Here is a 27,817-nt window from a genome sequence, read left to right on the forward strand (position 1 = left end):
TTATTGATGTTTAGTTTTGATTTTTTTTTGTTTATGCATCTTTTATGTAAAACTATTAAATAATATTTTGTGGAGTATTATATTTATTTTCATTATAGTGTATTTTTTAAATATTATTTAAGTATCAAATAAAAATATTCAAAATCAAAAGGACCATTTCATAAATAAAAAAAATTCAACTTCAAAATGGAGTAAGAACTAGGGTTACTCTATTTATGGAGTAATTTCCATTTACTCCAAAATAGGGTTTGGAGTAAGAAATAGAGTAGGATTGGAGATGCTCTCAAGTAGGTTAGGTTAGGCTAGGTTAGGTAATCAAAGAAGAGCAAGTACCTATGGCAGACAGAAAACGCCATTTAATCATCCTCTTCCTCTTGTAAAACGAAACTAAGCTGTGAGAAGTGTTTAATCATCCTCTTCCTCTCAATGACAGCTGCTGACGGGTGCGTTTATTTTTCAAAGTTGCACCAAATTATGGTTCATTGCTGTCCGGGTCTTTTAATTACTCATTTGTTAGCATATATATGCCATTGTTGTCTTTTCCACCAAAAACTTTGCATATCGGTTGTTTCTCAGTTATAAAATTTTACTAGACTTATACTAGTTTGTTAAATATCGGTTGTTTTAGTTTGAATGCTTTTGATATTTGTAGAGGAGTTCAGTGAGCTGTTATTTCTTCAAATTTTCTAAATCGATCTGTTTTATTACTGAAGGAATTATCAGTTTCTCCTTTGTGGGTGTGTTTCGTTACAGATTCTATCAGAAAGATGAGGATTTTTTTTTTTTCGTTTTTGAGACTTCTTTCTTCTGCAGCTAATAAAGTGTGCATATCCTGAAACATTTTGAAGTGATGTAACCTAGGAACTTTCTTTTTGTCACCAAGGGCAAGAAATGATTGCTTAAAGAACAAGAAAACGATATTTAGCTGTTTATTCTTTCTTTTATACATTGCGGTAGGGACGTGTATATCCCAAGACGTGTTTCTGTTGCCTTGGATGTACTGGCCATTTGGCCTAGTGGTATCAATTTAAATTAGAAGATGGTCAGTCTCCATCACACTAGACGCACTGTCAACATCTCTTTATTTCACTGTCCTCGCCAAAACACGTTTCGGTTGGCCACAAAAGTGAAAACGCACATTTTTTTTTGTAAACGCGGATTCTCACGCTAGAGCCTTGTGTGTAGGCTACATGTGTGAATGTCAGTTCAAAACATGTAAAAAACAAACAAAACAAAAATTATCGAATAGCATTTGCAATTTATAAACGTAAATACACGGATTAAAATGTTTGAAACTACTTCTGGTCGTTATATATATACAAGTATATATTAAAATGATATGCTGATGTAAACACAATCATAAACGCGAAAATAGACAAAAATGATATGGGCACACATAAAAATCATATGTAACACTTAAACAACCGATCTAATGAGTATCGTATTGTCATATCTGATCGTATTTCTTTGTTTTCAAGTTAACTTTCAGAGTTATAAGGGGCAGAAAAAAAAAAGAGAATTACTACACATTGTGGGTAAGAATTTTGTTTTGAGTGTCAACCTGTGATGATGATTTGACGTTGGATGCAAACGCTCCAAGAACTGCACCCAGTGCTGAAACGCACAGAACGCCCGATGATGCGAACAGACCGTCTTTCACAAGGTAACATTCACCGTTTAGCCACCCTTTGCCGTATATCTGCTCTCTGTTCATGCTTGCACCAACGGTCGTCAACATAACCGCAACCGCAAAATTAACCCTGCAGTTAAAGAAGTTATAAAATTAACAACGAACTGATTTGTTTTTCTTGGTTAATTTGATTTAATAAAGCTTTTCTTACCAAGAAAACAACAGAAGAAATAGACAAAATGGCGTCGATTCCGTTTTGTGTGTTTTCAAGAAACCTCTACAGATCACAACATTTCCAATGATCTGAGCAACTGAAACACAAACCAGAGCAGCGGTTCCAAACTTGAAAGCATGACTTTCGGGAAGATAACATGATTCTCCATCCCATTTCAGATCTTTCCCCTGAAAAAAAATTACCAGATTCTTGTGTTATTAGAACATAAAAACCATGATTTAAGAAACAAGTAACTTGGCAAAACTATTTACCTTAGCCTTCTGAAACTCAGACGCGAGGCAAAGGAAAAACGCGAAGAGACCAAGGAAAACGATGAATATGAAAATGGGAGAGAACTCAGGTCGCTTTTTCCGCGTATCTTGTTCTTGAACCTCCATTGATTTGTTCTATAGTCCCCAGAGAAGGAAGAGGAGATTCCTTGAGGCTTACTCCACAGTTACAGAGAATTATCTTTATGTGAACGTATACATATTTATTGTTAAGCTAGATGGGCGTTTTGATACATATTGGCGTTTTGTAGAAAGTGGATTTAATTGTTCTTTGTTGTGATGGTTGGGTTGTTGGGTTCTTTGCTTGGCTTTTGTGTAATCTTGAGATTATGAATTATGAATAGAATAAACTCTTGTGTCTCAAGCGGGTTTGACTCATTTTTTCATTTGATTTTGTTTCTTTATCTTTATTTGGTTATAAACAACTCGTTCAACTTCACAGCAATTTGGATGAAAATAATTTGAATTAGTGATTATTTAAGAAAATGTTGTAGACTTGTATAGTGCTGGGTTTGCGGGTCAACCCGCCCCGACCCGCCCCGCCCCGCTGCGGGTTGAATCATTTTTTTGATTCAAAAAATCGACCCGCATAACTCACAAACAAAAAAATTTCTACCCGCACCCGCCCCGCAAAAACACGCGGGTAACCCGCTTAACCCGCGGGTAATATTAATTATATTAAAAATAATTATTTTAATTAAAAATAATTATTATATAGTTAAAAAATATTATTTTTAAAAAATTATATTAAAATAATATATTAATAATTAAAATTATATAAATATTTACGAGATTTAATATATTTTTTATAAAAAAAAACATTTTTTAAAAAAAAAATCTTTTTTTCTTAAATTTGCGGGTCAACGAGTACCCGCGACTCAAATTCGACTGACCCGCACCCGCCCCGCTTAAAACAATCTTGACCCGCACCCGTACCCGCCATTGCAAATTTTCAAATTCTTCGACCCGCACCCGCCCCGCAGCGGGTCAAATTGGGCGGGGCCCGCGGGCAAATAGAAACAATGAGCGAACAAAGTGAATATAAGATTAGAAATCAAGAATCTCTCGAAAAATGGATACGGTATAGATTACAGGTTGAGTATATTAAAGAAAAACGTGGGATTCTATTCTACGAAACTCTATTGAAAATGTTAATTCAAAGCCAAAAGTGTTTGTACGAGATTCAGCTAAATGGAAAGATGAACTTCAAGATGAGGTGACTAAAGACGTTTTTATTAGAATCAGACAAGGAATTACAAGATTGTCGGGAGAGTAAGAAGACAAGATTAGAGGGCTAAACAACAAGATCTGAGTGATCAAATGGGAAACCCTAAATCTAGCTGCTTAGTGTGTAGTTTGTCCAAAAGTCCTCTTGTCGTTGTATGTTCCTCTCTTTTTATAGTGTCCTTGCCGGTGATGCCCTAATTGCCCTGTCTTTTGGGCCTCGTCGCCAAAGGCCGAGTATGCAGGCCCTGGAACTGTTCCCTCCAAGCCGAGTATCATCGATCGGCTTATCTGATCGGCTAAAAGTACTCTGGAGCCGAGTCAGCACCTTTAGCCGCTGAGCCGACTAAACTAGCTGAGCTTATTGGGCTAGGACCTGTTATTTGGCGGGCCTTGTGGAGGGATGTAATCCATCTCTTACAATAAGTCCCCCCCTAGTTCACTTGTGAGCGGCGCAGCGGTCTCAGTGAATTTGTGGATCAGGTTCGTTCGGATAACATGTCCTAACATGTTTAGTCGTTTGCCGTTTGATCGACGTTTCTAGTCGCTTAGAGAAACACTTCTTCCTGACCTGTTTTACTCGTCGAGGTTTTTGTCGTAGGATACGTTTTACTCGGCCAGAGAGTCGTCTAGTGTGTACGAATTCAAGTTGATCTCACCGGTTTGCGTTAGAAAACCGGTTTGTACCGAAACCGGAGATTAATTTTGGCCGAGCGCCTTGATTAGAGACCGGTTCGAGCGAGAAACTGAACCGTCACGAGTAAGCCTTTGGGTATTTAGGCGGCCTTTGAGGCCCATTTAGGCTCCTGTAGACCTAATGATTACGCTTCGGAGGGCGTGCCCTTGTTTTTGCTATAAATAGGCTCTTCCCCCTTGCTCCCGTCATTCTTCTCTGCAAGCTCAGGTATTCCACTTTCTCTCCCTTCTCTCTAGATTTATTTTCTCTCTCTAGATACGTCTCTAGGACGGTGCGGTTTATTTTAATTTCCGGTCTAGTCGTCCCCGAATCGATAGTCATGGCTTCGAAGAGTCGATTGTCTCGCGAAGAAAAAGGGAAAGATATCGCCGATTCTTCAAGTCCGGCCAAGGACGCAGATGGTGGTGTTTTAGACGAGTTCGAGCTGATCCATCAGGACGCTCTCAGAGATACAGAGAATCTGAGTCTCTCTCAATGTCTCTTAGTCGCCGACGCCCACCGACAGTTTCGCGAAGAGGAAGAGCGGCAAGTTGAGGACGAGGAAGACGTCGAAGGCGGGGGACGTCTTGAAGATGATGTTGGTAGCGGTTCTGAAGCGCCTGGAGCGGTCGTGAGACCCCGTAGGCGAGCGCGTCGAGGAGTTGGTTCTGATCGACTGGAACATCCCCTTGCGATTCGGAGTACTCGCTATGACCGGATTGACTGTCGCCCTGTCATTTACCATCCGGGCGGGATCTTCGAGAGGTTACCCCGTCTTCCTTCGGAGGTGCTGCGTGACCCGCGGGTCCAATCATGGGGGAATGTGTTTAGCTCCTGCTCATCCGACAAGACTGTGCAGGATTTATTGAGACAATGTGGCGGCGCCGGCGTTACCTACCTAATTCCTTCTATCGAACAGCGTCCTTGGTCGCCTCCGATGGGATATCAATGCGTGTACGAGTCATACTTCAAAGACCAGACCAAGCTCTGGTTCCCGATCCCTCGGTTGATCACGTCGTACGCGTTCCGTAGGGATATCGCGATCTCTCAGTTGTTGAATGGGTCGCTACGCATAGCCGTGATGTTGATGGTCTTGGCAGCGGAGATGGATATCTCGATGAGCGTGAGAGTATTCGAAGAACTAACCTCCACAAAGGCGGAGCCAAATGGGATTTTCTCGGTGAAGATGCGTTCGAGTTACAACGTCCTAACTGGTCATCCGAACAAGACGCCGGACTGGCAGCGCGCATACTTCTACGTTAAGTCTGATGAACATGCTTTTGAGGAACCGCCTGGGGACGACTACCGCGTTTTATGGAATAAAGAACTTGGTAGAGATCTCGTAGTTTTCCTGTTCTTTACTCAACAAAACTAACTGTCTCTGTCGCTTCCTTTTTATGCAGTTCGTCATCCGAATACGATTGCCTACCCGGAGAAGTTTTTTGAGAGTGCCCAAGCAATCGCAGCTCACAGTCATCTTCGTTGGCCGGACCTTAGTCGCGAGTGGATCCGTCGTCAACAAGCTAGAATTGCTAGAGGTAGGTTTTGTTGTTTCCTTTCCTGAAACTCTTCTGACTCGTTGAGGTTGAACTCTGCGATTCTCTAACTTTAGGTTTTTATCTTTTGCAGTTGATTGGGAGTCGAGACTTCCGTGTGTAGTCGGTCCCCGCAGGTCTCGTCTTTCTCTGTTTACTCGCAAGCAACAGAATCTTCTTAACAAAGCAAGGGAAATGGAAGGAGTCCCGGATCTGAGTGCTCTGTTGAAGGGAAGACTGCAATTGCTGTCGAAGAAATCGGCTCCGGTTAACCCCTCTGGGGCGACTGGCTCTGGAGATGTCGAAACTTCTGGAGATCGTGGAGGTTCAAAAGAGGGAGCTTCCAACTCGCGCGAGGAGGGCGTTAGTGTCGAGGCTCCAGATCCGAGTCCAAAGAAGAAGAAAAAGGATAAGAAGACGACAGAGAAGCCGTCGGATGAGACCTCTCCGCTTTTGTCTGCTTCTCTCGCCACGTCATCTGAGGGTCCAAAGATAAAGAAGAAGAAAAAGAGAACCCGCGACGAGGCGACTTCCCGAGACGAGGAGGCCACTGAGGGCGACGCGATACTCGCAGAGCGTCCTAAAAAGAAGACGAAGAAAAAGGTCGCTGGAACTGAGCCTAGTTCTTCGGTCGTCGTGCCAACCCAAACTGATGCCGTTAGGGAGGATGAGACGACTCCTGACGTGCCTTTGGAGAAGAAGAGGAAGGCCGTGACGCAAAGGAGTGGTTCTTGGTCTGAGCCTGCCGGTGGCGAGAAATCCGTCCCCGGCTCTTCTACGAGTAGGGGTCCTCGTTTAGAAGGCTCTCTCCCCAAAAAGGGGAGGGTCAAATATCCCGACCGCAAGGAGTTTCTCTACGACGAGAAGACCCCCCTGATCCTTAACCCGTTGCGATGTGCGGAGCTGACGCGTCAAATTCGCGGTGGGACGAGAGAGTTACCGCAGTTGGAGGATCTCTTCTTTAGGAATGAGTACATTGACGCCGCCGCCTTGAGAGCTCGGGTAACCTTGCTCCTCCTTTGCAGTGTGTTCCGTATTTGCTTGTGAAACTGTTGAGCTTAGCCGTTTTGACTGATTAATTTCTTGCTTCTTTGCAAAGTGATGGAAGCATGAACTTCCTTGTCGAAAGGTATGATACTACCTTGAAGCAGACGATGACCCAATTAGGAGCTGCAGACAAGTTGGCTGCGACTAGGCTGAAGGTCATCGAAAAGGTAAGAGCTGAACTCAAGCTGAATAATGAGAAGGCAGCGAAGGAGAAAGAAGTTCTTCGAGTTAAGTTCGAAGAGCTTGAGAACAAGCTGAAGGCTGACAGAGCGGCAAAGAAGGAATTGGTGCGCGAGAAGGTTCACCTGGAAGGAGTCGCTGCGGGCCTTGAAAAGGAAAAGGCCGAGCTACTCGCTGAGAGGGACGCCGCAGTCGACAAGTTAGTCAGGTAGAGGCAACGTCTGAAGGACTCCCGGGCTCTAGAAGTCACCCGAGAAAGAGAAAGGGTTGAAACTGCTATGATCGAGAAGGCGGGTCGCTCTTTTACTCGCGTGCGAGATCACTTTGCTCGTGTAGACGCCCTTGGGAAGGCGAAAAACCTGTACGGGCAAGCTTCTGGGACAAAGAAATGTCTTGAGATGATAAAGGAGAGCGGAGTGGCGATCCCGCAAGACATGATCGACATGTTCGCAGAGCAAGAAAAGCTTTATGAAGCAGAAGTCACCAAGCTGCGAGTAAGTCCGTTGGATGATAGAGATTTCTCCCTTTCCCCGCTTGTTCTCCCCTCTCGTTTTGTGGAAGAGAGGTTTAAGAGGACGTTCGACCCCTACGGATCGAACGTGGACCTGATCAGGCCGGAGACAGCCTCCCAGCTGATCACTTCGCGCGAGGTGACCGAGGAACCGCCTTAGGAACCATTGGGTGACGTCACATCGGCCCCGACAGAACAGGCCGTGGTTCCCGAGGAGAGCGCCCATAAGGAATCGCCCGAGAAGGAGGACCTAGAGGAGATTCCCGAGAGAAGTTCTCCAACCACCGATGAAGGGATTGAGAAAACGGGTGTTGAAGACCCTGTTGTTGTCTCGGATTCTTCGTCGGGGGATCAAGGCGAGGAGGGTGATGGTGATGCTGGAGAGATATCGCAACCACGCCCAAGTGAGGAGGAGAAGACCGACGATGTCATCGAGAGAGACGGTGCGAGCTCTTCGCCCGGTGTGGAGCCTCTTGCCTCGATTCGACCGGAGGAGGATGCGACTCCCATTGCTAAGAACCCGGTTGAACCTTCTGTTGCTCAACCACTCAACGGGAATGATGAAGATCAAACGATCTGATTTCTTTAGAACTTGTAATTTATATATTTCTGTGTTTGTGGTCTTGATAGACCCTTTTGTTGTACCTTTAGACATATGTCTTTATTTCATTTTAGTCGGCGAGTTGCTGTGCTAAGCATGCCCTTTATGTTTTCTATCTGTACTTGCAGTTTTTTCTAAGTGATGTTTCAGCTATCTTTATAGTTTCGCGATATACTCGGCTAGAAACTTTAGATTCCTGAACCTTAGCTTTTGCAAGTAGATAAAGAAACAAAGAAAAACGCTAGGAAGGTTCGTTCAGGTCTCCTTGTAGTTTCAATTTGAGGTCTCGACCAAGCGAGTGTTCAACTCTCGAAAACAAAGAACTGATTCCAAGAGTGGAAGGTTCTTTGGTCCGTTTTCCTGGTGACGATCGAGTAGCCAGGTAGCTAATCCGTTACGCGTTAGTCGGGAAAAGGAAAAGATTCACTCTGTTTGGTCGGTCAATGCTCTTTGGCATAGGTGATTCGCGACCGTTTGGTCCTTAAGCTAAGTGTCTGATCAGGACATGGCTTATAGGAAAAGAACGTGAGTGTGCGCATGTCCTCTGCTGGAGGATTGTGAACCGTTAGGTATGGAAAATCATTGTTTATTCGACTGAGGTCTAAACAAGGTTTTAACTTTGGTTTTTGTATAGCTGGACCCGTTAAGGCTGCCTACGTACCTCGGTTGAGGATCAAGCCATTCGTAGTTCGTGTTTTCCCGAGTAAAAGTGGCTGTTGTTAGCGCATTTACTCGGTTGAGTAGAAATGACTTCGGGGGTGCATCTACTCGGGGTTTTTTTTTTTTTTTTTTTTTTAAAAAAAAGAAAAAGGTACCCCTACGGGTAGAAGCGTCGTAAATGCATTGATTCAACCAAAACCACCAGTATAAACACCATTTTTGGATCAAACAGTTGGCGCTAGAAGGAGGGGGCTAAGGAGAACTATCATCAAATCAAATCGAACTTGGGAGAAAACCCTATATCTGGTCGGTTTCTACATTCGATCTTCACCAAAAACAACCCAGGCTGTTTGGGCCTCAAAAAAAAATGTTGTTTTGAAAGCCCAAGTGAAACCCAAGAGATGACGTATTCACCTCGTCCTCGTCATTCACTCTGGCGAGATCCCGACGACGGAGCCGTACATGAACAATGGCCATCGGCTCCAAATCATCAAAACGAGCAGCGAAGACTAAGCGGCAGAGGCGTTATCAGCATCACTCTCGTCGAGAAATCAGCCCTAGCTTGCTCCGCTCCCGATAAAGCCGGAGACTTTCTCGCATTTGATTGCTGCGATGGAGGTCCGGTTGCTTCCTTAGCTCGTGCTAGCTTCAACCTCCATCCGTTCCTCCCTGGGGAGCTAAACAACATCGAATCACCTGGATACAGACCTTGAGCGACTCTCAGCCCAACGGTGACGGAGGCCTGGTAAAACGGCGATCGACAGCTTATTGACGACTTGAGCTATGTTTTTCTAAGATTTACTCTTTACTGAATTGAGCTCCAAAGTCGACAGCTTCTTCTCTCCATCAAGGCGAGCTCAGTGGTGGCAAGGCCCTGCTTCTCCGCTGAAGATCTCGAGACGAGCTTGCCTAATTGGCAAAACCTTCTCGTCGTAAACTCATTGAAGATTGCGGCTTGAGCTTTGTTGTGATACGATGCTCTGTCTCTTCCTTGCGACAAGATCACCGTAACAAGTTCTGTCTCTTTTAATCTCGACAACGAAGCTACGCATTTGGATTCAACGCCGAGCTGTTTTGGGCCTCCATCTCTAATCTCTTTCGCTCCAGCAAGAGCTCTGATGGGGCGATAAACATGACGAGGACGAGGAGCTAAACGTGCTGAGGAAGATAAACATGATAGAATCAGCAAGGTTTAATCATGACGTACTTGTGTATTCTCTCAGCCACTGCTCTAAGATGAAGAAGTCTCTTCTGTTACTGTCCTTATCCAGCAACAGCTTTACGGATTTTTCAGAAGCCATGAAAGCGTTGCAGAAACCTCTCCACTCTGTTGCGACAATGCAAAAAAGTTTCAGCAAACATGGTGATTCTGCTCGGCAAAAGTGGTGCGATGAGGACTGGAGATCAACTCTTCTCGATCCATAGCTTTCCATCTCGCATCTGGTCATAAATAAAAATCAAAGAGATCGCAGAGAACTCATCTATCCAGAGACTTCACTTCTCGGCTTGAGCTTTACGTTCAGACTGGTTCGTCGTAATCTCAAGACTGGTCTTGGTGTAACCTCAGCAAGTACACTACCTCGGCAAAAGCGGGGAGCAGTTGGCGTGATCTCCTCAAAACGCCCATCTTGAGATCATGTTCATCATCCTCGTAGCTGTTGCCATGACAGACAATAAATCTGATGAGATAAGTTTTCTCATCTACTTAGTTAATTGTTTACGTCATATATCACCGCTTTATACTTTGTGATAGAACAAAATCTTCACTTAATATTTTGTTAGTAAGGTTGATACTAAACGTGATCTCCCATATTAATAATTTATATGCTTGCTTGTGTCTTAAGACACACAATTTTCAATACGAGATCAAATTAATTAAGTTTAATTTTCTCTGTATAGTAGAATGAAGTGCTTTTGTACGTGGAGCAAATACAGGAGGTCACAACTTTTCTTGTATCCTGTCTCAGCATGAACAAATTCATATTGTCATCGCACAGACGAGATACGAGCACTCTTCTCTTACACAAGCGAAGTGGAGAAGATGAAGAATATGAGACCTTCTTTGCAACTGGCGCCAACTAGATCACAGTTCTCACAACTCTTGGCGACTTGCCAATCACGAGCTCGCACTCACCACACCAGTGAGCCCACGGCAGTCTAGTTTCGATCTCAGCAAACATCTTCTATGCCGACTACACCAGTCACGGCAATGCGCGGATCAACAAAACAACTTGCTCGGCACACACGATCTCAACACGAGACTTCGGGTTCGGTAAACTGGTACCTTAGGCACGAATTTAAATTGAACTTGCTTGTTATTAGGCACAAATTTGCAATCGACTCGCTTATCATTAGACACGAGTTTACAAAAACTCGTCTTTGGCTAGGCATGAGTTTATAGAGACTCTCCTTCTACTAGGCACGAGCTCTCAATAAACTCGCTTCCGTCTCAGCATGAGTTTAGTAAGCTCGTCTTTCGCTAAGCACGAGTTTAAAGCAAATTTGCTTTTTATTAAGCACAAGTTCAAAGTAAACTCGCCTAAATCATCATAGGCAGGAATGTATCTAATTAATTGTCTAATAAACCCTATTCGTAAAATTCATAAAGATCGACTTAATCTCTCTCTACGAACTTGGGGGGCTTACTGTTGGGGGTGGATTTACATCCTTCCTCAAGGCCCATTAGACACTTAATTAGACCCACTTCCTTATGAAACCCTAGCCATCTTTATTCTATAAATAAGAAACTATCTCTTTATTAGTGGTGGTCCTCTCCATTTTTACACTAAGAACACATCTTGTAAAGAGTTTATGGATTATTAGATTTACTTTACACTAGTAATCATACTTGTAATACAATCTTTGATCAATAAACTCTTTTATGTTCATTTCCCATTTGATTTCATCTAAAGATTTTCTCTTAAACCTCAAGAATCTAATTCTCATTCTTAGATTCTTTTATTGTATTGATTCAACCAAAACCACCAGTATAAACACCATTTTTGGATCAAACAAAAAGGTTAAAAATTCTAATTGATTAACGAAGATGATGATTATTTTAGAAGCAATTTATTCGAAACCACATCATAATTATTACTTGATTGGTCACAGTCCACCATAATTATGTAGATCAAAATGACGTAAATCAAAATCATCAATGATTTTTATAAGCTAGTTATTAATCATTTTTGGGAATGCAGTTTTTAGCAGAGGCGATCTTGATGGGTTTGCTTTTGAGGACAGGATTTTGTTCGAAAAAGTTGGTAGGTCGGAGTTCAAAGCCACCGGATAATGTAGGCATCGTTGGGAAATCTTCTTGGCTTGGGACATGGTGGAATCCGATGGTGTACCACATCACTATATCTTTATTCTCTATTTCTCTATTCCTGTCACATTCGGTTACACATAACGTTTAGTCCCACAATTTTTTTTAAAAAAGACGTAACAATTTCTCTTCTAAATACAAAATATACGTACCTTAAACTTTACATCTAACACAAAAAGAACTAATCTTTAATGTTTTAAATATGAGATTCAGTTGTAACTTCTTTACCAGTTCATGTTAGTTTTTGTTATATATTTATTATGTAAAGATGGTAAATACGATTAGTTATTCAAATCATGCAACGTACCAAATATAATCGAATTTTAAATAGAGATGTGAATTACCTCTGAGACCACACGGCTAATGTATCGTCTCCGTGGCTCCGGTCGGCGTACAAACCTCCCGCCCAAACCTCCGTCCTATTATACGGGGTGATCCACACGTTATAGTTGGTGAATGCAGCTCTAATCTGTGGATAATCATCCTGGACCAGAAGTGGGCCTGATGGTGGACTAGAAAGTAAACGATAGCCAACTTCATTGCCATGCTTAGTTTTTCGGTTTGGGTTTACTACCACGAGCTCCTCCGCCTTCAACCCTAGTTTCACCCGAGCTTCCGTTTCGGTCTTAGCCGTCTTTGGACTCGTTGTCCAATAGCTCTTTCTCGGGGTGTTAACAGATTTTGCGGTTCTTTTTGTCACGAGTTCGTTACGGACAAAAGAATTAGGTGAACCGTCGATGTCAAGATCAAGACGGAACGTTACGAAATGGTCGTGGTTAACACCGATGGTATTGTCGGCAACAATTGTCCCGTGAATATCATCTTCTTTGATCTCGGATATGTGGGTATATTCTACCGGTTTAACTTCTAAAACACCGGTTAAGCCCACCTACGCATATACAAGAGGCAGAAATAAAATCAGACTATAAAAAAAGCAAATAGATGTCAAAAAAAACAACAAAGCAAATCTAAATTCCAACAATTTTTTTGTAAATTACATTTACTGGCTTAACTAAAATTCATACAATTCCCTTCAAAATGATTGATTTTTTTTTCAATGTATTTTTATTAGAAAATAATGGTAACTGTAAATTTTAAAAATATTATGTACTTTATTGAATTTTGATACAAGAAAAATTATGAAAACATTTATTCACAAAATAATGCATTTATAGTTAAAATTTAAGATGTTTTCTAATATGTGTAAAAACTCCAAAATTTAAATTGTTTTGAAACAAAAGAAGTATTATTTGCATTTATTGAAATTTATATTTTTTATCGGAGTGTTCAATATGTGTAAACTTATCCAACCGATTCGATCTAACTCAAACAAAGTCACCAAACGAACCGAAATTTTGATTCTAATCATATTTCATGTATATATTATGTATAGGAAAAACTAAAAAAGCTAAATTCAAACCGAGTGATTGGATCTTTAATGGCCAAAACGTAATGAGAAAAGTCGAGAATCCGGATCATACAGTTGTGGTTCAATCATGATTTGGTTTTTTTCTTTTGTCATCGTTTCTTAAAAAGAACACTATAATATTAAATCCTTTATATATTAAAAGAGAATCATTGTAATAAATGTATTCACACTGTAATAAACACGTGGCAGTCTCACAATAATTCGATAATAAATATGTTAACGTGTTTACACTATATTTATAAATGTGTTCACACTATGTATTTTGCGTTTTTTTAAATATAAACTCCCATTCATGATTCCAATAAACTCTAAATTTTTCGGTTCGAATAAAAATAGATAACGAATCAAAAGCCAAACTATATATATTATTTTTATTTTTTACGAATAAAGTTGAGCAAAATATTCATAAATTTTGATTCGAGTCGTTATCCGTTTCGACTTGAACCAAAAAATATGGATATCTATAACTCTACAAAAGAAATCAAATACTAAAATACAATATCCAAAAAGACGCAAATCACAAATACCAATATTTTAAGGAACCTATATCTAATTCGATCTGTTATATGCATATATTTACATATATGTAAAGAATTATAGATATATATATGTTATATATTATACTTTATATCAGTTTTACAATATTTTTATGTATTAAATTTATTATATTAGGTACTAGAATTTTAAAAGTTAAATAATATTTTATTTTTGTAATAAAATGTTATTATTAAAATTTTCAATTATTTTTAAAAAATTTATTTTATTTACGGATCAAATCGGATATTCTTTAAAATTCTAAAAAAATTCGGATATCCGAGTCACCGAATATCTAGGTGGCTAAAGATTGAATTGACACGAATGTTTCCAAATACCCAGATATTCGATCTGTGTCCACCTCTATTTACGGATACAATTTTATTTTATTTATATGAAAAATGACTAATGTCAAGACTTTTTTATTTTAAATTAATTTTAATTTTATCTTCCATGTATTATTTTGAAAAAAATGTCATTTAATATTAATTAACAATATCTTTATATATTTGTCAACTATTTTTATATACTTTTTACATACATATATATTTGCACCTTGATGTGAGCACATTGTAACTAAGTATTCACCACAACTGAAGTATCTAATTTTTTGAAAGTTGAAATATTTTTTCTTAATACTTCTTTCGCTACCGACCAAATTGTAGTGAAATAATTTATCTTAATAATTTTCTTTTCTTTTTCTTAAACTATTTTCTGTTTAGAAACTAATAGTTCGACATGACGACTATCTAAAATTCATAACATGAAAATAAATAAATAATATTAATTTTTGGTTTTTACTAAAAAAACAAAAAAAATCAAACATTTTAACCGAATAAACTAAATGAATATTAATTTAAAATAATAATTATATTTTAGAAGATTAAAAACAAAACAAAAAAAACTGAAAACCGAACGAATATCCAGATTAAACAGATTTAATGTCTTTTTATTAAAAATAACGAAACTAATAATCACATTCCGCGTAAGGCGCGGATTATTACCTAGTTATATAATAAAGGAAATGTATAGCAGGCTATATAATAGACTAAGGCAGGATAAGACTGTTTTACCCCCATTTTGATGGAACCACTAGGCTTGAACTCATAGTCAACTATGTAGTCGTAGTTCCCAACGGTGGTCACGATTCTGGCTACAAGACTTACGTCCGGTCTAACCTCTGTAATCTGCATCAACATATATAAAAACAAAAATCATTTTTATATCATAAGAATCTGCATAAGATATAATCATTCTCGATGATAATATAAACATAATATTTGTAAAATTACTTCTAAGTTTGGGATTTCAGCTTCCGTATGTCTCCACATGATATCTCCAGCATATTTCTCAAAAATGCACATAACATTTGGAATTTTCGCAGGAGTTCCATCTTGACCTGCAAAAACCCCATCCATAAAAACTGCACCTGCTGGACAATCTCTATATGGTTCAAGGGACACGGCGCACTGGCCGCAACCGAAATCGCCACAATCAAGATAGGTGATGAAATACCAATCATCACTAGGATCCATGTAAGGTATGAACATCTCCGACAAGTGGCCTTTGTATAGAACTTGCCGATATTTTTTAACGTCCATGTCAAACATGGATGCAAGAGAGATTACTATACCGGCTCGAGCGTCAAACGATATGTGAAACTCCCAATTTGCCCATCTATTCACCACGACATTTTATACAGTTAATAAGTATTTAATAACTTCTGATTTAAGTTTAAGCAGAAAAAAACTTCTGATTTTAACTATTGAAAGTTTAATAGATATATGCTTGCATCATATGGAAGGCGCTAGTTTTTTCCTTTTTTCTAGCTGTGGACAACCTATTGTTAGTATTCAAATTATACAGATAGCAAAATAATAATTCAGAAATAAGAGTAGTTCCAAAGTTTGAAATCTGAAGTATCTGTGTGGGGATAGGGCGATCTTTAGTTTTTTTTAGTCACGTAAATGTTATAACCGCACATGAAAGGAAACAATAGAGATGTGATAAATTTCCAAATCCAAATAGAAAAAATCAGCCAAACTCACTGTCCATGGGTCCTTTACACAAAGAACTTTCAGTTTTCAATTATCTTTTTCACACATGTTTCAGATGGTAACTACTCGCCTGCCCATATATTGTATTTATCATTAATACTAAAATAATGAAAAGGTAGCACACAGTTTTTTGTACTTTATATTTTAGCTAAGAGAATAATTGACTGGTGCTTAAAATTTTATCGGCAAACTGGCTTGAAAATTAATTAGTGAAAGCAACATTCATGTTTTATCATAACTATTTTAAAGTATTACTGATGAAATCATTGTACTCAATTTTTTTTTTTAAGTTCTAAAGTTTCAGGTTAAAAATAAAATAATGTACGAACCGATAACAAAAAAAAGACAATTTTTTCCCTTTGTAAAAAGCATTCAGATAATAACTATTTATTCCCTCAAATTTAAACCTTTAGTTTCCATATAGAGCATAGCAAGATCTCATCTTTAACGGTGTGTCTCCCGTTAAGTCATAGTTGTTAATCCTTTTTTTTTTAGCAACAGTTGTTAATCATTATACCTCACGACGTGTCCATCGATCTTGAATCCTGGACCGTCCGGCTGCATAAAGACGGCATTTTGAAGCGTCGGGCCAAACGGCGGCTTAAGTTCCGAGATACGGTACTCCGTTCCGTTAGCCTTCGGCATAATAACCGTTAACCTATCCGTAAACTCCGTTACCTTCATCACGTCAAGGTTAACGAGAATCGTCATTCCTTCAATAGGTCTAAGATACATATTAATGGTCCCGTCAAGATAAAACGGCATCATTCTAATAACCCTCTCCGTCTCCGCCTCACTCTCACCATACCAGCCAACTGTTGACGTCGTGAACACAATCTCCGAAACGTTTAAACCACGTTTTGTGACCGAGTCAAGAAACGGCTTGAACTTGAGAACAAGCTCGGTGGCTGCTTCTTGCTCGTCGTTTGTGAGCATAGGGTAACCATTGCCTACGTGGATCTTGTCAGAGACGATGGCTCGAGAAGAAAAGTCAACGACAATCTCTCGAGACTTTCCGTTGTCTCGAGCGATGACGAAAGCCTGACGTGGAGGTGGTTTGATGTTGTGTTTCGGTGATGAGTACCAAGACAAGACTAGAGACTTGTCGGGTTCGTTGAGACCAACGTATTGAAAAGTAAACTTGTGGCTCGGACCAATGGGGTACGTCTTGTTAATGATGGTTTGGACGAGTTTGAGTTCGGTTTCGGTTAAGGGATCAAATGGGTGACGCGGTGGAGCAAAGCTTGAAGATGAGATTGCAAAAATGAAAGAAAAGAAGATGAAAATGGTGAAGTGGAGTTGAGCCATATTGTTCTTTGTGAACGGTTTATTGTTTGATTTAATGGACTTGGTTTATGTTTAAATTTATAGGCAAATGTGTATCCGTAAGAGGATTTAAACTAATATTTTTTTGGCGCGGAAGAAATCAATAAACACTTAGGTTTTTATAAGAGCATGTTTATTGTAGGTTTATTAGGTTGAGTCTGTTAGCATAATATAAAATACGGTCTAAACTTCATCTATAAATAACATCTAAGTACAAGTCACTTAAGTGACTTCTCAATTAATATATAGTAGGATATATGTTTTAATCGAACCTAAGAGCATGTTTATTACAGGTCTTTTAGGTTGTGTCTCTTAGCGTAATATAAAATACGGTCTCTTAGTTTTTAACTAAAAAAGCTAAGAGACGTAGACATCTCTTAAATAATGTACGAACCGATAACAAAAAAAAGACAATTTTTTCCCTTTGTAAAAAGCATTCAGATAATAACTATTTATTCCCTCAAATTTAAACCTTTAGTTTCCATATAGAGCATAGCAAGATCTCATCTTTAACGGTGTGTCTCCCGTTAAGTCATAGTTGTTAATCCTTTTTTTTTAGCAACAGTTGTTAATCATTATACCTCACGACGTGTCCATCGATCTTGAATCCTGGACCGTCCGGCTGCATAAAGACGGCATTTTGAAGCGTCGGGCCAAACGGCGGCTTAAGTTCCGAGATACGGTACTCCGTTCCGTTAGCCTTCGGCATAATAACCGTTAACCTATCCGTAAACTCCGTTACCTTCATCACGTCAAGGTTAACGAGAATCGTCATTCCTTCAATAGGTCTAAGATACATATTAATGGTCCCGTCAAGATAAAACGGCATCATTCTAATAACCCTCTCCGTCTCCGCCTCACTCTCACCATACCAGCCAACTGTTGACGTCGTGAACACAATCTCCGAAACGTTTAAACCACGTTTTGTGACCGAGTCAAGAAACGGCTTGAACTTGAGAACAAGCTCGGTGGCTGCTTCTTGCTCGTCGTTTGTGAGCATAGGGTAACCATTGCCTACGTGGATCTTGTCAGAGACGATGGCTCGAGAAGAAAAGTCAACGACAATCTCTCGAGACTTTCCGTTGTCTCGAGCGATGACGAAAGCCTGACGTGGAGGTGGTTTGATGTTGTGTTTCGGTGATGAGTACCAAGACAAGACTAGAGACTTGTCGGGTTCGTTGAGACCAACGTATTGAAAAGTAAACTTGTGGCTCGGACCAATGGGGTACGTCTTGTTAATGATGGTTTGGACGAGTTTGAGTTCGGTTTCGGTTAAGGGATCAAATGGGTGACGCGGTGGAGCAAAGCTTGAAGATGAGATTGCAAAAATGAAAGAAAAGAAGATGAAAATGGTGAAGTGGAGTTGAGCCATATTGTTCTTTGTGAACGGTTTATTGTTTGATTTAATGGACTTGGTTTATGTTTAAATTTATAGGCAAATGTGTATCCGTAAGAGGATTTAAACTAATATTTTTTTGGCGCGGAAGAAATCAATAAACACTTAGGTTTTTATAAGAGCATGTTTATTGTAGGTTTATTAGGTTGAGTCTGTTAGCATAATATAAAATACGGTCTAAACTTCATCTATAAATAACATCTAAGTACAAGTCACTTAAGTGACTTCTCAATTAATATATAGTAGGATATATGTTTTAATCGAACCTAAGAGCATGTTTATTACAGGTCTTTTAGGTTGTGTCTCTTAGCGTAATATAAAATACGGTCTCTTAGTTTTTAACTAAAAAAGCTAAGAGACGTAGACATCTCTTAAATAAGAGACGTCTCTTAGTTTTTTTAGTTAAAAGCTAAGAGACCGTATTTTATATTACGCTAAGAGACACAACCTAAAAGACCTGTAATAAACATGCTCTTAGGTTCGATTAAAACATATATCCTACTATATATTAATTGAGAAGTCACTTAAGTGACTTGTACTTAGATGTCATTTATAGGTGAAGTTTAGAATTAATTCTTTTAATTTAATTGGTTGTTCGTATTTGAATTTTCATTTATTTAATTAAAGTTTTAAAAAAGAAACTAATCCTAGAACTTCCTAATCTAATCTTTATATTACCAAACAAACAATTAAACATTTTAAGATAGAAAAATTAACATAATTTGTTTATAGAAACAATTAAATATCATAGATTACATTATAGAAATTTAAATAAATACATATGGTATGATAGAAATAATTATATAAACGATTTTAACATATCTCCCTATATATTAATTGAGAAGTGTCACTCATTGGTGAAGTTTTAAAAAATTGTTATAATTTGATTCGTTGATGACTTTTATTAAATATTTATTTTAATCAAATCTAAAATAAAAGGAAACACTAGAACCAATTAATACAAGTTACCAAAAAATACAAATAATATTACAAATAGTAATTTATGGTAACTAATTGCATAATTATAGAATAAATATATAATGTTTCATCAAATTTTTTATTTTTATAAATTATTTACTTATAATTATTGTTATTTTTTTTGTCAGCAAACAACAGACTCATATAGACTATGTGAACCAAACTGGTAGCTCCGCATCCATATGGACTACAAACAAGGGTTGCTTTCTTGCACTGCATGCTAGACTATCCGCCCTTGAATTTAGCATCTTTGGTATATGGATGAGCTCTGAGCTGTGGAAACTTCTTTGTAGGATCTTGATATCTTCCAGATAACTTACAAATGCGGGCCATTCTTCAGGTTCAGAAACCATCTTCACCAACTGAGAACAATCCATCGCAAAAGTAACAGTTTACTGTCTTAAATTCCTCACATATTCCATTGCCCATATGAGTGCATCTATCTCCGAGTGAAGGGGAGATTGACACACTCTAGTATTTCTTGCTCCCATCAAACTATCAAATCCTTCCAGAGTACTACACCATCTTTGTCCCGAAAATTTATCATGTTCCTTCCATGAACCATCCATAAAGCACCATCTACCGGAGGTAGTGGGCAATGACGGGTTCACTCGCAATCGGGCCTGATCAGATCTGTGTGCATGATTAATATGCGCCTCAGCCTAATTATTTAAAATATTTTAAAACATTTTCATAGAAATAAATATAATGGTTGTATTTTCTTATATAAAGAATTAGATTTGTATATAAAGCATTATTAGAAATTTTATATTTCTTAAAACCCACGCGAGATTTATAAATCATTTATAAAGATTTTGAAATTATTTAAAAACATTTTTTAATTCTGGCCTAAAAAATCATTTTATTAGAGTTTCTAAATCATTTACGATACCTTTATCAAATCTATTTTTATAAATCTTGAGCACATCTCGTTTAGATGCAAAATGGTAAATGTTTCTAGATCTAATTATAACTATATATATATGTATATTTATAATGATTTATAAATCATATAGAATTATTTTACACTTATTATCTCATCTATTAAAATAGAAGTAATTTAAGTGACTTATGGTTATTATGTTTTAAAAAATAAGTCATTTAAATCATATAAAATTATAACACACTATTTATATATTAAAATATAAATTATTTAAATAAATTTTTGTTACATATACGTTCATAGGTTAAATCTTGCAATTTCAATAGTTGATATATTAGATTTTTTTTCCAATGCTAAAATAAAAATTAGTTTTACAATCAGTTATCTTCGAATTTTAGATTCAAATACTGTTTAATATATTCTTAAAATAGATCTTAAAATTTTTGATTATCAAACTATTAAATGCTAAAATTTTAATATTTCTAATTATTATTCAACAATTATAACATTATAAACACAACATGCACTTTTTGTATAATATTATCATCCGCGAAATCGCGGCCAAACACCTAATATTCTATTTAATTATAAACATGACCTATACTTTTTTTGTCACATAACCTACTTAAAAATCTATCTTATTAAATTAGAAACATCACAACTTCTTCTAGGTAGATTTTTAAGGTGGACCTCATATTTTAATTAAATGCCTATCTCTTATAAATTAAAGGTACCATAACCGACTTCTTCATAGTTTTAATTAAACGCCTAATCCCTTATGAATTAGACGTACCATATCCAACCACATAATTATTATTAAACGTACCATAACTGAACCTATACTGATATCTATGTTAATACAAACTATACAGTATCATAATATAGCCGTCGACTATGTCTTATAACCCTGTTAAAATCGGACTGAATTTTAAAAACATAAACAAAAAATAATAACCAACCACTAGACTATGCCAAACGACAAGAATACATTATACATGCACCAATTTTAATGTTCGATGGACACATAGATATCAGAACAGATGCTATAAAAATATTTTGTTAAAAAAAAAAATCACTTCTGAACATCGGTTCATACCACAAGTTCATCTTAGTTACTCTTTTTTTTTCTTTTCAAACTGATTAAACACAATATTTCGATTTGGAAGTTCCTATGTTTCTGTTAATAATTGATATCTATATTTATACTTCCGGTATATTTCATAACAGAAACATCAATTTTTACTTAACAATAACATCTTTTCTTAAAAGCCCTTTCTCCAAGTCGTATCAAATATGCATAATATCTTGGTGACCATATTGCGTGATTTAGTATTTATTATAGATTAGGAAATTGCCCTATGGAATAATTGTGTAGTATATTCGATGCATATGATTATTTACATAACCGATATAGATATCTCGAATTTTACTTTGAAATAAAAACTTTTATGGAATCTGGTATTTATTATAGATTTCTTAATTGGTTTAGTGAATATTTGGGTGGTACATTCGTTTCTTTGCCCCAAAATTAAACTATGAATACTGGTCTTCTAAATCATATTTACACATCCACGATAAGCTCCAAAAAAAAGAATGACGAAACTAAGCACTTTCGATTACTTAATGGTGTCAAACCATTAAAAAACAATTGGCTAATCCGCGTTAAAGTACTTCATGCTTGGAAACAAAACACCAGTTTTGGAGGCGACACATTTGAATGCTTCTTAGCTGATGAAACTGTCAGTATTGTTTATTGTTATATTTTAGTTACCATCTTATAGTATTCATTATATAATTTGAATTTTTATGTTATGTAGGGTGTAAAGATTGCAGCATCTTGCAAAAGGAATCAATTTTTTTTGTCTCCAACGTGATTTACCGGTTTGAGAGTGGAAAACTATCGATACTTTTTAAGTTCTAGCCGCTTCTGGACAATATCGCCCAACAATTCATCAATACAAATTGATTTTTCAGGCGACACAGTGGTAACTGGATGTAATTTTCTATCTGATCATGTTTTTCTTTCTCTTTCAAGTTACGATGAGTTAAGGAATATAGAAGAGAAGAAAAATATTTTTCTTAAAGGTACACATGTTTATTGATTACTTTGTAATGAATATTATGATCTCACTAAAGTTTTGGACAGATCTTGAATTCTTTTGTCGTAAATTCATTATGTATTGTTGTTCATACAGATGTTATTGGACAAGTCGTGGATCTTCATGGGGTTAAAACGGTTCAAGCTATGGGGAAAGAGAAAAAGAAAGTTCAATTTCGTTTGCGTGTAAATTACATGTATACGTTGGGACAGAATGTTGGTGTTATGATTACGTTGGTTCAAATTATGTTTCTAAAACAAATATAAACATATATAGTTTTATATATTACATAGTATAGTAATATTGTATAGTGTTATATTTATAACTTTTTCCTGAAAATAAACCAAACTGAAATATAATATATATCAAAAAATGTTTTGAAATTACACACAAAATATATTAGACGTCAGAATATAATAAATTCACTGAGCAATTATGTAATAATTGTTTAAAAAATTAACTTCATAATGTACACAAACAAAATCAAAACACAAGTTTCATAGCAAATTTTGCGTTACAATAAAAAAAAACACAACCCGCTTTCGCAAAAGAATGAAAACCCGCCCGACCGGGCGGGCGGGTCATGATCTAGTATTCTATTAAATTAGAAACATGATCTATATTTTTTTGTCACATAACCTCCTTAAAAATAACTATAACTACTTTTTATTAACCCTCCACTTTAATTCCTAAAATCTCGGGAACCATTTCACTCTAATTCAAACGTTGGTGGATGATCATATATTGAAAATATTGAAACTTCAATTTCTATTGAATTCACAATAAAAAGCAAACTAAACTGAATGGTCACTAAAATAAATTAAGACGGATGCATTGTAAAAAACATATAACGGATGCATTGTTTGTATTTAACTGTCCACTTTATATGTTTATAAAAATTGATGGACACCCAAACTAATAAATTTAACCTATTTTGCTAAATATAAAATCTTGCACAAGTTCAAAATTCAGCACTAAAAACAATGTTTAACTTATTTAGCAACATCTGGTCATTTTGTAAAATACTATAATCAATGTTTTAAAAATTGGATCGGATATTGATTTGGCATTGTAATTAAAACAAATTTTAATTTTTAATCTAATTTAAAATTCAATAACTATATATATATGTATAAAAATAAAAATTATTTTATAAAACTTTATATCATTGTTAGAATCTAAAAATAAAATAACAACTTCAAAAATAATATAAAATAGTATAAGCTGATTGTAGGTTTTACTTCTTATATATATCCTTTTGTTAAAAGCCCATGTAAGATAACCGCTTTATAATTGTAAAAAAAAAAATCATTAATATAATATAAATTTTTAGTTTACATTTTATCTATTTAATTACTAAACAAAATTATAATTATACTTTGTTATTTAAAAAAAAATAACAACTGTTTAGGAATAAAGTGCTAAATTAATGTAACGAATGGCACAATTGTATAGTTATGCAACATCACAAATTCAATACAATTATCAAAACTTCTTATTAATAATTTAAAAAAATATATTATACACAAACATATAAAATTCATTAACTATATATATATATATATATATATGTGTGTAAAAATAAAAATTATTTTTATAAAACTTTATATTATTGTTAGAATCTGAAAATAAAATAAAAACTTCAAAAATAATATAAAATAGTATAAGCTGATTGTAGGTTTTACTTCTCATATATATCCTTTTGTTAAAAGCCCATGTAAGATAAGCACTTTATAATTGTAAAAAAAAATCATTAATATAATATAAATTTTTAGTTTACATTTTATCTATTTAATTACTAAACAAAATTATAATTATACTTTGTTATTTAAAAAATAATAACAACTGTTTAAGAATAAAGTGCAAAATTAATGTATTGAATGGCACAATTGTATAGTTATGCAACATCACAAATGCAATATAATTATCAAAACTTCTTATTAATAATTTAAAAAAATTATTATACACAAACATATAAAATTAAATTTTAAAACATATAAAAAAAGATTGCAGAAAAATGCTACATATTTACACGAAAAAACAAAAAAAATTACAAACCAACATTACATCCGAACTTGAAACACAGATCAAGATCTAGAATAGACAAATATGATTACAAATAAACGGGAATATGATTACAAAGAAACAGGTATATGCCGGATTAATTTTTGAATTGCTATTATTTTATAAAATAGATTTCGATTAAGATTTATACACAAATATGATTTTTAATTACAAAAAAATATACAAATATTAAATATCCACCTTTTGAAATGGGAGATCAGAATCTAGTCATCCGTTAAAACTTAAGTATGTTTTAACTAGATCTTGATGATTATGATTCTTTTTATCATAGTTTATCTAAAGCAATATAAATACTATTTAATTGCCAACCAAATACACTCCATATTTTCAGATCATTTGATCTTGAGAGGCCAGCAAAATTAGTATTCTCTTTATATTATATTGTAGAGTTGTTCTTTAGATAAGCATAAGTGCAGAACCATATCATATAGCGTAATAATTGTCAAGGTCCAGCGTGAACTTTTACAGCTGGAAAAATATGCTTTGCCAATATATACTGCACGAGCTTTTGTAATTAAATTAATTTTCTTTTCATCAAGACCACGTTTTGTCACTTTCTTTATCGAAGTTCGAACTATCTTCTAGATAATCTGATATATGAGGTCAGGACCACGTGAATGTCGGTCAGAACCACGTGAATATTGGAGATGGAAAATATGTCAGACAAGATCCATTAAATAAATAGAATTTAGGTTTCAAATGGTAACCATAGTCCCGACCACACAGTTAACAGTAACAAAAATCTCTATATATACTATATATCTATACATTTTTATAACTGTTAAAACCGTACCATAGTTGAACCGCTTATTTCGTACTGCTCAAACCGCAGTTACCATTCGGAACCTTAGTTCAGACTAATTAAAACCGATCGAGCTGAATTGGATTGACTTAAAGGAAATAAAAAAGATATCCTATATATAAGGAGACTAAAAACACATACAGTTTGAAACAAAAACTAAGGTTATATCATTTCTTTGTTCTTATTGATTTGACATAATTCTTATAATCATATTATTTTCTTGTAATTATTTTTTTATCATCAATATACGTTTTTCAAATAACCTGCAATTAAATTAGTGTATAATTTCAAGATTAAACAATTGGCGTCGTCTCTAAAAAATTAGAAAATATTTCCTACAAAAGTATATAATCTTTACATGATCCTTAATAATAAATAATATTTCTGAATGTTGTCCAAGAAAAAGGCCGATCAAGCAGATCATAAGGCCCAATAAAGACAACAAGAAATGAAAGAAACTTAGAAAGAAGAATGCAAACAACTGGCCAAAAAAAAACAAACAAGAGTAAAGCAGTGAATAAAGCTCAATACATAAAAAAAAAAATGTTCTCAAAAACAAAGAATGGTCATCGAATGACCAATGACAAAATCCAAAAACCAAAAATTAAAACTGTAAAAAAAAAGAATGCCATTAGCGAGATAGGTCTCCAGAGGGTATATATCCTCTGTCAGGAACCGACATAGGATAAAGCCCTCCTGAATCATCATCGACCCCATCACAAATTGATACTGACGAAATTCTTTGTTGGGTTTACAATACATGGCCCGCTCAAAAATAGCCGTTGCAAGAACCTCCAGCCTATTCTCTATAAATATAAAATAAAAATGGAAAGGTAAGTAACACCCACAAAGTAATTACAACCACAAAGAGCAGGATATTTACCCTAGATATGACAGTGAAACAAAGCTTCCCGACTCACCAAGAATGAAACCCATCTAATATCCTAGAAATGCTCAATGCCTCCTACACCAATGATTTCGTATCAAATGATACTGACGGGGAGAAAGCTAACACGAAGATGCATATTAGTTAAGAGTTATATAAATAATCCAGATCTCGAAATCAAGAATCTTTACAACAAGATGCCAAAACAGGGGAAAGCTAGAAGCCCATCTGACCTTCATAAACATATAGCTCATATTCCAGTGATTCCCAAAAGGTATAATATCTCAGGTAGCCTTCAAGGGTTCCTTAACAAATAGTTGGGCATCTCGGGAACAAATATGATAGAACTCTCCATCTGACCTTCATAAACATATAGCTCATATTCCAGTGATTCCCAAAAGGTATAATATCTCAGGTAGCCTTCAACGGTTCCTTCACAAATAGTTGGGCATCTCGGGAACAAATATGATAGAACTCTCTTCTATTAGCTAGTGGAGTAAGGGAATATCATAAAAAAATCTTATATATGCTAAAGGATATGCACTCTCTCAGTACTTTGGCGAAAATTAGAGTTCGCCAAGTAAGAGGATCGAGTTGTGAAGGAGAAATACCAAAGTACGACGAAACTTCCGCTATTAGAGCATGTGTTCCCCTTCTAAAACCTGCCACCAGGAAGGTCTCATAAATGGAATTTCATCCATTCCTCCATCAAAAGCCCGTTCAAATCTTGTTGGGCTCTGCCATTCGATGGATGTAGGAGAATTTCGTTTGGATTTTAAGAATCTTGTCCTCTATAATCTCAAAAAAGTCCGGTCCTCCCAAAACCATGGGGATGATAGTACCTCAAGGAGCCACTGTAACATGATCAGCTTTGGGAACACCACTCCATGTAGAACTAGGGAAGGAAAAGTGGCTCTCAAAAAGTTGTTTTGGCCTCATGCACCTACGAAAGAAGATGGAAAAAAAAAATTGAGACACTCTTCCATCCGTTCGAAGCTTTAGAAAACAAAGTTGTCAAGTAGGTATAAAAAGGATTACTCCATGGGCATATGTATATCAAATTCTAACATTCCTAAGCCTAGGTTTCTTTCCGAAAATGAAAAAAGAAAAGAGCAATATTTCGATGACCATAACAACTATATCTCGTTAAGAGGGAAATAAACTCCCCCAAAGAAATTCAAATAATCCACCATAACGGATTTCACTTATAAGATAAGTTCTCCTTCCTATCAAATCTCTGCTCCAGCCTCCAAACTAAAAGTTTATGCTTCCTGCAAGATGAAAAACTTTTCTCGATAGGTGCTGGCAGATCTACGCGATCATTATCATCCAAACGAAAATCTTTGCTCATTGTGGCATCATAAAAATTATTTCCTGGTCCAGGCCAGGATTCATCTGACTAGAAGCAGGAATACAAGGTACACACTGAAGTATATCGACAATTCTTTT

General features: G+C 36.2%; 3 protein-coding genes and 2 long non-coding RNA genes across 7 annotated transcripts; 3 read left to right on the forward strand and 2 right to left on the reverse strand.

The window, feature by feature from the left end:
- Positions 1-689: 689 nt before the first annotated feature.
- Positions 690-2,352, reverse strand: LOC103833800 (protein MODIFYING WALL LIGNIN-1). Of its 2 annotated transcripts, none has more exons than XM_009109862.3 (4): positions 2,117-2,352; positions 1,842-2,032; positions 1,562-1,760; positions 690-1,186 (listed from the first exon to the last, which is right to left on the reverse strand). In XM_009109862.3, the coding sequence occupies exons 1-4, from the start codon at positions 2,240-2,242 to the stop codon at positions 1,163-1,165; spliced, it is 540 nt and encodes a 179-aa protein (XP_009108110.1). In that variant the 5' UTR covers positions 2,243-2,352; the 3' UTR covers positions 690-1,162. The 2 variants fall into 2 exon arrangements, 1 of the variants encoding a protein (XP_009108110.1); XR_004450140.1 differs by having other exon boundaries at positions 696-1,161; positions 1,214-1,760.
- Positions 1,540-2,876, forward strand: LOC117127241. Its single transcript, XR_004450148.1, has 2 exons — positions 1,540-1,663; positions 2,137-2,876. It is a non-coding gene; the product is annotated as an uncharacterized LOC117127241 (long non-coding RNA).
- Positions 2,877-4,374: 1,498 nt separating this feature from the next.
- On the forward strand, positions 4,375-12,056 carry LOC108869454. The gene is made up of 2 exons (XM_033276893.1): positions 4,375-10,835; positions 11,769-12,056. Exon 1 carries the CDS (start codon positions 4,375-4,377, stop codon positions 5,407-5,409), a length of 1,035 nt encoding a protein of 344 aa, XP_033132784.1. The 3' UTR covers positions 5,410-10,835; positions 11,769-12,056.
- On the reverse strand, positions 11,606-18,843 carry LOC103833801 (primary amine oxidase 2). 2 transcript variants are annotated; one of them, XM_033276892.1, is made up of 5 exons: positions 17,821-18,843; positions 15,149-15,533; positions 14,930-15,043; positions 12,238-12,782; positions 11,606-11,954 (listed from the first exon to the last, which is right to left on the reverse strand). In XM_033276892.1, the coding sequence occupies exons 1-5, from the start codon at positions 18,609-18,611 to the stop codon at positions 11,747-11,749; spliced, it is 2,043 nt and encodes a 680-aa protein (XP_033132783.1). In that variant the 5' UTR covers positions 18,612-18,843; the 3' UTR covers positions 11,606-11,746. The 2 variants fall into 2 exon arrangements, with proteins under 2 accessions (XP_033132783.1, XP_009108111.1); XM_009109863.3 differs by lacking the exon at positions 17,821-18,843 and adding an exon at positions 16,431-17,481.
- A 243-nt stretch (positions 18,844-19,086) lies between these two features.
- Positions 19,087-26,297, forward strand: LOC117127240. Its single transcript, XR_004450147.1, has 2 exons — positions 19,087-25,372; positions 25,532-26,297. It is a non-coding gene; the product is annotated as an uncharacterized LOC117127240 (long non-coding RNA).
- Positions 26,298-27,817: the final 1,520 nt, after the last annotated feature.

Source organism: Brassica rapa, chromosome A08, assembly GCF_000309985.2.
Source record: "Brassica rapa cultivar Chiifu-401-42 chromosome A08, CAAS_Brap_v3.01, whole genome shotgun sequence".
Classification (NCBI taxonomy): domain Eukaryota; kingdom Viridiplantae; phylum Streptophyta; class Magnoliopsida; order Brassicales; family Brassicaceae; genus Brassica; species Brassica rapa.